General features: G+C 50.1%; 1 protein-coding gene across 2 annotated transcripts; it reads right to left on the bottom strand.

Moving 5' to 3' along the window:
• Nucleotides 1-844: 844 nt before the first annotated feature.
• phf19 (PHD finger protein 19) lies at nt 845-9,716 on the bottom strand. 2 transcript variants are annotated; one of them, XM_038279155.1, is made up of 14 exons: nt 9,467-9,716; nt 7,759-7,918; nt 7,591-7,672; nt 6,144-6,254; nt 5,901-5,998; nt 5,672-5,820; nt 5,502-5,597; nt 5,242-5,431; nt 5,102-5,169; nt 4,815-4,955; nt 1,740-1,800; nt 1,578-1,663; nt 1,417-1,503; nt 845-1,343 (listed from the first exon to the last, which is right to left on the bottom strand). In XM_038279155.1, exons 2-14 carry the CDS (start codon nt 7,915-7,917, stop codon nt 1,022-1,024), a joined length of 1,650 nt encoding a protein of 549 aa, XP_038135083.1. In that variant the 5' UTR covers nt 7,918; nt 9,467-9,716; the 3' UTR covers nt 845-1,021. The 2 variants fall into 2 exon arrangements, with proteins under 2 accessions (XP_038135083.1, XP_038135082.1); XM_038279154.1 differs by having other exon boundaries at nt 1,417-1,506; nt 9,467-9,713.
• Nucleotides 9,717-14,438: the final 4,722 nt, after the last annotated feature.

Raw genomic sequence — 14,438 nt, 5'->3', positions numbered from 1 at the left:
GAACAGCAGAGGGAGGGAACAGCAGAGGGAGGGAACAGCAGAGGGAGGGAACAGCAGAGGGAGGGAACAGCAGGGGGAGGGAACAGCAGGGGGAGGGAACAGCAGAGGGAGGGAACAGCAGGGGGAGGGAACAGCAGGGGGAACAGCAGGGGGAGGGAACAGCAGGGGGAGGGAACAGCAGGGGGAGGGAACCGCAGGGGGAGGGAACAGCAGGGGGAGGGAACAGCAGAGGGAGGGAACAGCAGGGGGAGGGAACAGCAGGGGGAGGGAACAGCAGGGGGAGGGAACAGCAGAGGGAGGGAACAGCAGAGGGAGGGAACAGCAGGGGGAGGGAACAGCAGGGGGAGGGAACAGCAGAGGGAGGGAACAGCAGAGGGAGGGAACAGCAGAGGGAGGGAACAGCAGAGGGAGGGAACAGCAGAGGGAGGGAACAGCAGAGGGAGGGAACAGCAGAGGGAGGGAACAGCAGGGGGAGGGAACAGCTGGGGGAGGGAACAGCAGAGGGAGGGAACAGCAGGGGGAGGGAACAGCAGGGGGAACAGCAGGGGGAGGGAACAGCAGGGGGAGGGAACAGCAGGGGGAGGGAACAGCAGAGGGAGGGAACAGCAGAGGGAGGGAACAGCAGAGGGAGGGAACAGCAGAGGGAGGGAACAGCAGGGGGAGGGAACAGCAGGGGGAGGGAACAGCAGGGGGAGGGAACAGCAGGGGGAGGGAACAGCAGAGGGAGGGAACAGCAGAGGGAGGGAACAGCAGAGGGAGGGAACAGCAGGGGGAGGGAACAGCAGAGGGAGGGAACAGCAGAGGGAGGGAACAGCAGAGGGAGGGAACAGCAGAGGGAGGGAACAGCAGAGGGAGGGAACAGCAGAGGGAGGGAACAGCAGGGGGAGGGAACAGCAGGGGGAGGGAACAGCAGAGGGAGGGAACAGCAGAGGGAACAGCTGTGAGCTACAGACTCTTTGGTCCAGTCTGAACTCTAATACTGGCAAAGCAGGAGGCCCGTCCCTTTCACACCTGGAACCTGCTAGAAAGGTGTGGACCCCTCCCACTCCAGGAGGTACTGGACCGCCCCCTGACGTGTGACCCGGCGGGCCAGCACCTGGTACCGCTCGCCGTTGGTCAGCCGACCCGCTGCTCCGAAGTACGAGGAGATGGAGGAGTGGAGGAGCGAGGAGTCAGATGGGATGTGGGAGGAGTCAGACAGGAAGCATGACGGCTCTGAGCTGAGGTGGACGGGCCTTCCAGCCACTGGCATGTCACAGGACTCCTCCCCCACCTCACTGTGATTGGCCCACTGGCTGTAGCTGTTGCTAGGCAACTTCCTCTTCCTGCTGCCCACTCTCCGCCTGCAGAGAGACAGCTGGTCAGCGTCACGTTCCTCAGGCGTTCGTGGAACGCGGCGAGACGTGGCGGCGTTACCTGAAGCGGTAGGAGCCGCTGGTGGTGGCAGAACCCGAGGTGGAGGCGTCAGTGGAGTCCTGGTCAATGCTGACGGCTCTGCTGGAGCTGCTGAGGAGCAAGAGGAGGAGCATCAGAGGACAGCTGCTGGTCTGATGTTCTGTCAGCAGGAGGAAGCTCACCTCTTCAGGCTCTGCAGCTCATCCAGGGTGAAGTCAAAGATGTTGGCCATGTGGTGGTTGGAGGTCCAGCTGCAGGTCACCTGGTTCTGCAGGAACACACAGGTGAGTGTCCAGCCCCATGTGCGACTGAAGCAACCGAACAAACCACAGAAGAAGACTTACGGTGGGGATGGCGTCCTCCAGGAGCCACTTGGCCTTTCTTCTCTTGCGCTCGGCCTGAACGCTGGACAGACAGAACACAACCAGAAGGGATTCACCACCAGAGAGACGCTTGGAGTCGTCCTAAACCCTGAAGCCTGAACAGAAACCCATGGAGCTGAGCTCATTTGGAGAGCATCCTTCCTGAGGTGAGCAGAGCTCAGCTCTCCACAAAGTGCAGATTGGTGCATCAGTCATTAAAGGGACTACTGAGGAACTGAAACATGCTGTGAAAGCTGCAGAGGAACGACTGAGGAGGCTGGGCAGATTTCTGAAGTAGAGGACTCTCCACAGCAGAGCAATAATGACCCGTGGCTTCAGGTGGAAGAGTTGGAAAATAGAAGCCGGCGCCATAAAGTTAGACTCCTGGGTTTAAAAGACGGCTTTGAAGGCCATAACTTGGGATGGGAAATGCAAAGGGCACACCGCTCTCCTCCAAAGGAAGACCAGCCTCTGAGACTGCTTATGGTGAACATTATGAAATCTACCAGCAGAGACAAAGGCCGTTTATTAATCTGTGTTCTTGTGTCCTCGTGAAACGTCATCATCCTCAGCCCTAGCACTGTTCCAATTCACAAGAACAGCAGACCCAGAACAGACAAAGTCTCCAGATGTTATTCTGGCCCCTCCCTCTTTACCCAGCATGCATCAGAGCAGGCTTGGCCGTTCTTCAGACTGACAGCTGTCCCAGCATGCACTGCGGCAGCAGAAGCTTCCAGGTTAGCGCTCACAGAGCTCAGAGGATTAAGTTAAATAATTAAGTTCTCTCTTATGTTGTTCAATAAAAGTACATTTTAAGATCATCTGAGGGGAGAATATTATACTTTATGCTTCACTATATGGAACATTTACTGATTTAGAGAGGATTGAAAAAAAATAATGTCCAAAGCTGAGAGGATCACGGCAACCAGCAGAGCTCCGAGGTTAACGTCAGCCCGTCCGCGGCAGCCAGGGATCCTGTCCTGCAGGTTTTAGAGGTTTCCCTGCTTTAGCACAGCTGATTATGATGATTGCAGTAGAGCAAAAGCCTGTTAATCAACTATCAATTAAAATCAGCTGTGCTGGAGCAGAGAAACATCTACAACCTGCAGGACAGCGGCCCTTGAGGACCGAGTTTGGGGATGCCTGGTGTAGACTGTGTGCACCCAAGGAGAAAGGGGGGGGGGGGTTTAGGCTGTATGGTTTGGCATTTAAAATGGCTGAGATAACCTATGACTGATTTAGTACAGGCTAATGCAGAGGCACCATTTCAGCCAATGCATGTCAGATCCCAGTGTTTAAAAAAGTAAAGAAAAAGATAGAAATCCACTTATTGTTCTCAGTAAGTTTGGACAAAGATTCCCACTAGGAACTAAAGTATAAATCCACTTATTGTTCTCAGTAAGTTTGGACAAAGATTCCCACTAGGAACTAAAGTATAAATCCACTTATTGTTCTCAGTAAGTTTGGACAAAGATTCCCACTAGGAACTAAAGTATAAATCCACTTATTGTTCTCATTAAGTGTGGACAAAGAGTCCCACTAGGAACTAAAGTATGCTTCACTGAGGCTGAACCAGAGGCAGCGATTGGAGAGCAGAAGGTTTTCTGGAAAAGAGAGATCAGACATTTATGTCATCCTACGACCTTCTTCAACAGGATCAGCTGTTGAGTGAATTGTGGAAATATTTACAAATAAGAACTTTAGTAATTAGAAGATTTTACTCACAGAATACAATCAACCCAATCCTTGACTATCTAGAAAACCCTCTAAATCACATCAACTCTCCATCAAAACAATCTTTAACCAGTGGCATATAGGAGCATTTGAGGATAATTTGGCAAAGACATTAACTGTAAAATTAGTAAAGAAACATGGAGTCAAATGTTAGAGCAAAATGGCAGATATGATGTTTATCCAGTATAAAGTACCGCATGGCTATTATTGACTCTCTGTGGGCTTTTTAAGGCAGGGCTCCCAAAGTGTAGAAGAGCTGGGAACCTTTTGGCAGGTCATCAGGGAAGGCCCCGTGGTTCAGCCATGTTAACTTCTGTCACTTCTGCTCTTCCCAGAGGGGGGTGGAGCAGACATTTTGTGGTGGGGGTGGACCTTTTGCTGGGTGCAGGGTGGGGGGCCGGGCTCGAAGCAGGAACTGGATGGGTTGGTGTGGCGGTGTCACCCCCCCATCCAGATTTTAGGTTCAGTTATTGGGTCATCCTATAATCTGGGGACCGACCACCGGCGGTCTGCGGTCCTGGGATTATTGGACGTGAATGTGCGTCCATGTTTCTTTCCTTTCCTCATCTGTACAGAGCCTGGGGGGAGTGAATGGGGGCACTGGGGTGGGGAGGCGGGATGGAGACTGACTTTGTTGTCAGGTTGGGGTCTGAGCTGCTCCCTCTCCCAAACATCTTTGCTCCTTTTTCCTGTTTTTCCTTCCTGTTCTACTAACATTGCAGCGTCCATATAATCTGTGAATCTCCCTGCATGATTATAATAAATCTATTAAAGCATAAATCCAGCGGATCACCATGGCGACAGCCGTACTGATGCACCTGTCAAAGTAACACCTGTTGGGCTCTTTTTACAGGACACTGTTAAAAAATAATAAAAATACTCAATTAAATTCTATTCAGTCTATTTCTATAGCTCCAATTCACATCATGTCATCTCAGGTCACTTTATAGATCTAGATCAACCAGATCATCCAGTCAGATTGATTCAAAGTTTTCTATCTAAGGAAAACCAGCTGATTGCATCGACTCATTGACTCTTCAGCAATCCCTCCAATAAATACAATTATTCTGCCTTGTTTTACTCACCTACTGTAGAACTGTTAATAGAAGCTATGCTGTCGATAATCCTCATTTTTCTATTTTATTTATTGGACAGGATCTAAGCCTTAGAAACTGTCTCTCTGTAATACCGGCGCGTCTATCTATGATCTACCTCTGTGAGATGTTACCAAGTATGTTTACATAAACATTTGAATTACAGAAAAAAGAAGACAACCAGAACCAGGACGGGTCAGAACCAGGTTCTGGTGGGGTCTGGATCTACCTGGAGGGGGTCTTCTTGGAGGCGTGGGCGCCGTCGCTCTGAGCGCGCTCAGGAAACAGCTTGCTAGGCGGGTTTGGAGGAACCCTGGTCCTCAGGCAGAAGATGCACTTCCTCTTCTTGATCTCCTTCCCACACAGGAACCTGGAGACAAACGGGACAGAACTCCTTCAGGGACACACCGTCCACTCCATGTCTCAGTGGACGGTCCAGCTGCTTTGCCAGAACCTTCCTGACCCTCTGAGGCCAGCATGTGAATGTAGATCTATGGTTCTAGACGGGCTGCTTACTTGCTCTTGTATTTGTTGAGGGCGTCCAGAAGGTGCTGCCCCCTTTCTGCTGGGGGTGTGTTGGACAGCTGAGGGGACACAAACAGAAGCGGTCAGCTGACTGCCGGCAGTGACTCCATCTGGACCAGGAGCTCCGCTACCTTCCCCAGCTGGAAGTGGTCCCAGTTAGTGGAGACGAAGGACAGAATCTCGTCCAGCTCAAAGTACTTCTTCTTACTGCTGAGGGACAAGTTATAAAGCGCCAGGTGGACGACGTCCACCCACCTAAGGGACAGACGGCGGACGTACTCCGAACCTTTGTTACACACAGCGCAGAGGAAGAGGTAGAACCTGAGGAGGACAAGGAGGACCATCAGAACAACACCTGAGGACAGTCTGTCCCCCCCTGAGACAGACCCACCTGTCCCCCAGCATCATGGCGTCCTGCAGACACTGGGTACAGGCCTCATGGAACCACTGCTGACACCTGAAGCACTGCAGCATCTTCAGGTACCACCTGGAACAAACCATCATCATCATCATCATCATGGTCGTCACCAGCCCAGCGAGCTCTCTGATTGGTCAGCTTACTCTCCAGGCCCGCCACAGTAGCAGTAGCATTGCTGCTGATTGGAGCGGTGCTGAGAGTCCCAGCTCAGGGTCTGCAGGTCGTACGGCAGAACCTGCTTCATGGCCCACAGCGCTTTGGCGATGGGACCTTTCCTCAGGGCGCCGCCCTTCTGGGGGGGGGGGGAGACAGACGGGTCAGACAGAGCCAGCGATGACAACAGAACAGGGTGGGACTGAGCAGAGGTGGTACCCGGACGGCGAGAGCGAAGACGCAGCGCCTGCAGAACCACGGGCTCAGCTCGCTGACGGAGCCCTCTACTGGAGGAACGTGGCACAGCTGGTGGAACCCTGGAACACAGACAGGTGAGAGGAGCTGCTGCCCCCTGCTGGCTGGCTGACCGCCTCACTGTACCTCTTCTTCTGTGGTTCCTGCTCTCCAAACACCAGCAGGACCGGCAGCAGCTGGTCACCATGACAACCACAGCACACTCACCAATGCCGCATTTCCCACAGATCAGGATGTCATTGGTCAGCTTCGATTGGTCCAGTTTAGGCTCCGCCCCCTGACACACCGAGCAGCGAAGCTCCTCCCCTGGGACGCCAGCTGCAACGTGATTGGACAGAATTAGGATCAATACCAGAAGCAAGTGTGGACGCTTCTGATGGACCAGTTGATGTTCTGTCTGGTTCTCCAGGACCAACATGGCCGCCTTCACACCAATCATCGAGAAAAAAACTATTTAGTCAGATGAACGGGTCGGAACCAGGTTCAGATTTCAGGCCGTGTTCGGGTCCAATTGGGCCATCATCAGATACCTTTTCATTCTTCATCATCTCTGCGGTGGAATTGGTCTGGTTCTGGACCCAACTAAAGTCCAGCTGGTTCTGGTAGCCCAGACCCACTCTGGCTGACCCATAAACACTCTGGTCTCCTGGTTCTGGTCCCCTGGTTCTCGTTCTGGTCCCCTGGTTCTGGTTCCAGTTCTGGTCCCCTGGTTCTGGTTCCCTTTTTCTAGTTCTGGTCCCCTGGTTCTGGTTCCAGTTCTGGTCCCCTGGTTCTGGTTTCCTGGTTCTCGTTCTGGTCCCCTGGTTCTAGTTTCCTGGTTCAAGTTCTGGTTCCCTGGTTCTAGTTCTGGTCCCCTGGTTCTGGTTTCCTGGCTCTGGTTCCCTGGTCCCAGTTCTGGTCCCCTGGTACTGGTTTCCTGGTTCTGGTCTCCTGGTTCTGGTTTCCTGGTTCTAGTTCTGGTCCCCTGGTTCTAGTTCTGGTTCTGGTTTCCTGGTTCTAGTTCTGGTCCCCTGGTACTGGTTTCCTGGTTCTGGTTTCCTGGTTCTAGTTCTGGTCCCCTGGTTCTAGTTCTGGTTCTGGTTTCCTGGTTCTAGTTCTGGTCCCCTGGTACTGGTTTCCTGGCTCTGGTTCCCTGGTCCCAGTTCTGGTCCCCTGGTTCTGGTTCCCTGGTTCCAGGCCAGGTTCCCTGATTCTGGTTTCTTGGTTCTAGTTCTGGTTCTGGTTTCCTGGTTCTAGTTCTGGTCCCCTGGTACTGGTTTCCTGGTTCTGGTTTCCTGGTTCTAGTCCCCTGGTTCTAGTTCTGGTTCTGGTTTCCTGGTTCTAGTTCTGGTCCCCTGGTACTGGTTTCCTGGCTCTGGTTCCCTGGTCCCAGTTCTGGTCCCCTGGTTCTGGTTCCCTGGTTCCAGGCCAGGTTCCCTGATTCTGGTTTCTTGGTTCTAGTTCTGGTCTCCTGGTTCTAGTTCTGGTTCTGGTTTCCTGGCTCTAGTTCTGGTCCCCTGGTTCTGGTTTCCTGGTTCTAGTTCTGGTCCCCTGGTACTGGTTTCCTGGTTCTGGTCTCCTGGTTCTAGTTCTGGTCCCCTGGTTCTAGTTCTAGTTCTGGTCCCCTGGTACTGGTCTCCTGGTTCTGCTTTCCTGGCTCTAGTGTCCCCCTCACCGTGTTGGATGTCCTTCCAAAGGACCCAGAACTTGGAGTTGTCCTCGAATGTGACGAAGCAGCTCTGCCTGGGGGGGCTGACCTGTCAACCAATCAGAACAACAGAGTCAGAGCGGCCGGCCAATCAGAAGAGGCCGCTGTCAGGAGGCGCCGTGCAGATTAACTCACCCTCTGGATCTTCCCAACATAATAAAGTCCATCAGACCAACGACACAGAACAAACTGACCCTCGCTCAGGTTAGGCTCCGCCTCCTCCTCCTCCAGCAGCCCCCCAGGAGACACCTGAGGGTCCAGACCGCAGAAAGGTTCACCCAGGTCCTCGTACATCCTGGAGACACAGAGGAGACAGGGGTGAGAGAGGGGGAGAGACAGGAGGAGACAGAGGGGGACGGAGGGTGAGACAGGGACAGGAAGGACAGCTGCAGTGGGGACAGGGTGAGACATGGAGGACAGCTGCAGGGGGGACAGGGTGAGAGAGTGACAGGGAGGACAGCTGCAGTGGGGACAGGGTGAGACATGGAGGACAGCTGCAGGGGGGACAGGGTGAGAGAGTGACAGGGAGGACAGCTGCAGTGGGGACAGGGTGAGACATGGAGGACAGCTGCAGGGGGGACAGGGTGAGAGAGGGACAGGGAGGACAGCTGCAGTGGGACAGAGACATGGAGGACAGCTGCAGTGGGATGTAGGGTGAGACAGGGACATGGAGGACAGCTGCAGGAGGGACAGGGTGAGACATGGAGGACAGCTGCAGGGGGGACAGGGTGAGAGAGGGACAGGGAGGACAGCTGCAGTGGGACAGAGACATGGAGGACAGCTGCAGTGGGATGTAGGGTGAGACAGGGACATGGAGGACAGCTGCAGGGGGGACAGGGTGAGAGAGGGACAGGGAGGACAGCTGCAGGGGGGACAGGGTGAGAGAGGGACAGGGAGGACAGCTGCAGTGGGGACAGGGTGAGAGAGGGACAGGGAGGACAGCTGCAGTGGGACAGGGTGAGAGAGGGACAGGGAGGACAGCTGCAGTGGGACAGGGTGAGAGAGGGACAGGGAGGACAGCTGCAGTGGGACAGAGACATGGAGGACAGCTGCAGTGGGATGTAGGGTGAGACAGGGAGGACAGCTGCAGGGGGGACAGGGTGAGAGAGTGACAGGGAGGACAGCTGCAGTGGGACAGGGTGAGACAGGGACATGGAGGACAGCTGCAGTGGGACAGGGTGAGACAGGGACATGGAGGACAGCTGCAATGGGACAGGGTGAGACAGGGAGGACAGCTGCAGTGGGACAGAGACATGGAGGACAGCTGCAGTGGGATGTAGGGTGAGACAGGGAGGACAGCTGCAGGGGGGACAGGGTGAGAGAGTGACAGGGAGGACAGCTGCAGTGGGACAGGGTGAGACAGGGACATGGAGGACAGCTGCAGTGGGACAGAGACATGGAGGACAGCTGCAGTGGGATGTAGGGTGAGACAGGGAGGACAGCTGCAGGGGGGACAGGGTGAGAGAGTGACAGGGAGGACAGCTGCAGTGGGACAGAGACATGGAGGACAGCTGCAGTGGGATGTAGGGTGAGACAGGGAGGACAGCTGCAGGGGGGACAGGGTGAGAGAGGGACAGGGAGGACAGCTGCAGTGGGACAGGGTGAGACAGGGACATGGAGGACAGCTGCAATGGGACAGGGTGAGACAGGGAGGACAGCTGCAGTGGGACAGGGACATGGAGGACAGCTCCGGGGGTTTCTGACAGTTCTGCGCATGCGCAGTGCCTCCCTGCTAGTAGAGCGTTAACTAAGCTGCTGACCGCAGAGAGCAGAACACCACCTGCTACTCTCTATCTCTCTGGAGCTCGGAGCCATGAACAGAACCGGACCGGTTCGGACTCACCTCCTCTGAAGCGGTGTGCCCTCCTTCCGTTCCGGTCAGAGCCGCTGGGTGTCCGGTGGTCGTTGGGTTCGGTACCGGTTCGGTACCGGTTCAGGCGGGTTCTGGTTCTGGTTCTGACCCGTTACTTCTCTCTCGGTTTCGCGCTGCTGAACTTCAAACTCTCCCATCCGCCATTTTTTTTTCACTTTCCCGCGAATCACAGTCGGAGGTTTTTCTCATCCTGTCCACGTGACCCGTTAGACGTCATCTTCCGGAGGGGCGTGGCCATCCCGCATTTATGAGTTTACCATAGAAAAGTTCCAGTTAGATCAGAGTGACTAGAGAGAGAAGATTCACATAGAAATAGAGAACATAGAATAACATTTAGAGCAGTGATGGAGTAAAAGCTCTAGTCCTGAGCTTTGACTAGGACACCTTTCCTTGTCCTGCTGCTCAGCTACAGGTCTGCTCCTCTCACACCTGTTCTGCTGTTTATGGCTGACAGGTCCCAGACCTGTAATGAGTAGGGGTTGGGGGGCCTAGGGGACCTGGGGGGCCTGAGGAGCCTGGGGGGGCCTAAGGGACCTGGGGGGCCTGAGGGACCTGGGGGGCCTGAGGAGCCTGGGGGGGCCTAAGGGACCTGGGGGGCCTGAGGGACCTGGGGGGCCTAAGGGACCTGGGGGGCCTAGGGGACCTGGGGGGCCTAAGGGACCTGGGGGGCCTGAGGAGCCTGGGGGGGCCTAAGGGACCTGGGGGGCCTGAGGAGCCTGGGGGGCCTAGGGGACCTGGGGGGCCTAAGGGACCTGGGGGGCCTAGGAGGTTTTAGTGTTGTGTGATGTAATAGGCAGCCAGCAGTGAGTCTCTCTCTAATCAGGGACGGATCCAGGAGTTGCAGGGGTGGGGTGGGGGGGGGGGGGTTATCAATCAACCTGAACCCCCACTCCCACAGACAGACAGGAGTGTGTGTGTGTGTGGGGGGGGGGGTCATAGGTTGCTCTGTACTGCTGGCATTATAAAGTGAAAAAGTCTTTGTTTTATAATTGATTATTGTCCATATATCTTTGACTGGGGGGGGGGGGGACTGTTCATCTACAGGTTTTTAATGAATGCTGATTTTATTGGATGAACAGGATGATGGACTAAAGCAGTGGTTCTCAAACCTTTTCTGTCATTCCCCACTTTGGACAAGGGGGAATTTTCAAGCCCCGCCTGTCCCCATCGCCCCAACACAATGCTAATGAAATATGAAACAATCTTAAAATGTTCCAATTTTATTGAAGTAACAAGTAGTATCTAAATACAAACTATCTACATCAAATAACAGCAAGCTCAAAAATAAAGAAAATAAAAACAAAAATAAAGAAAATAAAAATGCAGCTCAAAGATAGAAAAAATTAAAGTGCCACTCTGTTAATAAAAGAAAAGAAGTGAAATCCATCTGGCAAGACAGGTCTATTTATCCCTGCATTAGTGGCTGCAATGAGCCTGTTTCGCATTGCACAGTTTATCAAAACGGGCTTGCAGGCTTTGTTTTCAGTGAAGCAACAGAAAAGCCCATCTCACAGAGATATGATGTGGCAAAGGGAAGAAGAATGCACACAGCTCTCTGCCCGATGAGTGGAAACTCCCTCTCCACTCCAAACCAGAAACATGAACATGTGGCTGTGTGAATCAAACGCAGTTATTTATTTAAGATAAAATATTTCAAATTCAGTTATTTATGATCAACCTGCGCCGTCAATCCCGGCGCATGATGATACTTTTCTACAACAAGTTTTCTTAACTTCTAACTGAAAGGATAACCGAACTAAAAGGACTGGATGTCTTTGAAAGCGCTGATATTTGAAGGATCTTCACCAGCCTTGGCCTTCCTCCCTGGATCACATGCTGGGTCTCTGGCCTCTTTAAAATCCACAATCATCCACAAAAACAGGCACTCATGTCACGAAGTAGCAGCAAGAAATCACTTCACAATGAAGAAAACTATGTCACTATGGATGTTTTGAAAGACATGTTGGAAGAACAAAAGCAGTTTTACATTGTTGGCATGCTAGATAGGCAAGAATCAAGCTTCCTGTCTTTCATAGAAACAATGCTGCATTCTGTAAACACTAGAACTGATGGGATTATTAAAGATGTGCAGGAGGTGAAGACCAGCCTTCAGTTCTCCCAAGCTTATATTGATGACTTTAGGGCAATGGAGGAGAAGATGGACTCATTTGAATCTCAGCTGCAGCAGCTGTCCTCACTGTGCACTAAATCTGAAGTGAATTATCTTGCCTCAAAAATTCATTTCCTTGATAATCAGAGTCGCAGAAATAATCTGATAATCGATGGCTTAACCCAGGATAGTGCATTGGAATCTTGGCCAGATTCTGAGAAGAAAGTGAGGGAATTTTTTAATGACGAGCTTAAAATTGATCCGAAATCTATTGAAATTGAAAGAGCTCACCGTATTGGAAACTTCAAACAACAAAACCAAGACCAGTTGTTGTAAAATTTCTACGCTACAAGGACAAAGAACTTATTCTCACAAAGGCGAAAGCATTCAACTATTCATCCTAGGTAAATAAACGGAGATGGATGGATTTCAGTCAGTCGGCACATTTATTCATATCTTTGCAAAGAGAGAGCAGTTCATCATGCAGCCCTAATGGCAGCATTCTGCCCTGTTCTGATCCAGCAGCGTTCGTTCCTCCTTACTGACAACAATGGAAAACAGTCAGAGTCAAAACTAATTATAAACACTTTGGTTAAACAGTAACATGTTATGAATAAACCTGGAGAAAGAATCTGGTTTGTTATGGAAGAAGCTCTGCCACTAAACTTTTATAGTGAGTAAATAGAATAAATTAATATATAATAGAAAAGAGATAAAAATTTTCCGACAACACATAATATTAGACGGGTTCTAAATGTATTGCATAAAAAACATGATTGTCAGGACACAGTGATGCTATCATTAGACGCACGTCAAGCTTTCGATAGAATAGAGTGGAACTACCTATTTAAAGTGCTTCCTAAGTATGGATTTGGTGAAGCCTTTCTAAAATGGATAAGACTATTATACACTGATCCCACAGCACAAGTTTTAACCAATAATAACATGTCAAAACCTTTTAATATGCAACGATCAACCAGACAGGGTTGCCCCCTGTCACCACTGCTTTCTGTATTGGCAATAGAACCTGTGGCGATGGCAGTTAGAGCAAATACTGGAATATCAGGTATTAGAGTTGGAGGAAGAGAACATCTCATTTCCTTGTTTGCAGACGACATCATATTTTTTATAAATAATTTGAAGACCAGTATTCCCAGTTTACTAAATCTAATAAAAGAATTTGGCGAATTTTCAGGATATAAAATTAATAACTCAAAATCAGAGTTAATGTTTCTTAATGAAGATGAAAGGAGAAGTCCTATTGTGACTACCCCATTCAAAACAACTACAAAAGGTTTTACATACTTAGGCATTAAGATCCCTCCCCCCTCCCTCAATGAAATAAACGCAGCAAATTATGAACCCTTTGTGGAAAAAGTCACAGAAATGTTAAATCGAAGGTCAAATTAGCCTATATACATGACAGGTCCAATAAATGTATTAAAAATGACAATCTTGCCCAAATTTTTGTACTATTTTCAAACACTTCCATTGCCACTGTCAGATTCATTTTATGACAATTTGGACAAATTATTTAATAAATTTATTTGGAGTAATAGAAAAGCAAGACTCCGTCTAAAGCTACTCTATGAAAGAGGTGGACTTCAAGTCCCCAACCTCAGACGGTATTATATGGCCGCCCATCTAACATCAGCCACCCATTACTGCTGCCCAAAGGCGCCTCCAGCTTGGGTAGATATTGAACAGCAATCTGTTCCAGATTTCCCATTAAACACCTTCATACATTCTTCAGACATAAAAACACAAAAAAAACCACAAAGAACCCATTCATAAAAAGTACAATTATAACTTGGTACGCAGCACATAAACATGCAGGTGACCAACCAGAATTATCGCAATTTACCCCGATTTGGGGCAATGAAAGGTTCCCCCCTGGAAAAAATGATTGAGGATTTAAAATATGGAAAACCAAAGGCCTTCAGAAAGTTAAAGATCTCGATGCTGATGGCAGTTTGTTTACTTTTGACCAGCTAAGCAAGAAGTATTTAATACCCCCAAAACACTTTTTTAAATATTTACAACTGAAAAACTATATGTCATCAAAAATGAAAGGAATAGTTGATATTCCACCCTTAACAAAAATAGAACAGATCTGTGTTGGGGTCTTAAAAGGGAAAGGTTTTCTGTCGGTTTTCTATAATCTGTTGATGCTTTCCGCTAAGGATTCAGCAATTGACAAGTTAGACGCTTGGAGAAGAGAGACTCTGGAAGATATAGATGAGGAGTACATGAACCAGGCCTGTTTAAAATACAAAAACAAACGATAAACACGATTTAAACTTCTGCAAAATAAATGGCTGTTGAGAACCTATATAACACCAGTTAGGCTTCATCATATGTCCAGTGATATTAAATGCTTATTTGAAAAAGGAACTCTTCTCCACTGTTTATAGGAATGTCTTAAAATCCAGAAGTTTTGGAGGGAGGTTATTAGGTGTCTATCTGAAGTGTTTAAGGTTCCCATTAGAGGTTAAAATCTGTGTTCTAGGAATATACCCAGTGATATTTAAACAATCACAGACTAAAACCAAATTGATAGATTATGGACTTCTTCAAGCCAGAAGATCTATTGCATTATACAGGAGGAGCATGGACGCCCCCTCCCTGAGACTCTGGAAAAAAGAAAAATCAAATTCGCTCGGACTGGAAAGATTAACATATATCGCCATGGGTAAACAGCAAGACTTTGAGAACCTCTGGGAGCCATATATGAGGACCATAGAGACTGAAGGCGGAGCTTATTAAATGGATGTCTTGAATACAGCTTTTATTTCCATATTGTCTTGTTATTTTTCTGAGTCATAATCTAAA

Source organism: Cyprinodon tularosa, unplaced genomic scaffold (genome assembly GCF_016077235.1).
Source record: "Cyprinodon tularosa strain WSP-4 unplaced genomic scaffold, ASM1607723v1 ctg1485, whole genome shotgun sequence".
Lineage (NCBI taxonomy): Eukaryota > Metazoa > Chordata > Actinopteri > Cyprinodontiformes > Cyprinodontidae > Cyprinodon > Cyprinodon tularosa.
Note: the sequence above shows the minus strand (reverse complement) of the source record. Positions and strands in the feature narration are given on the sequence as shown.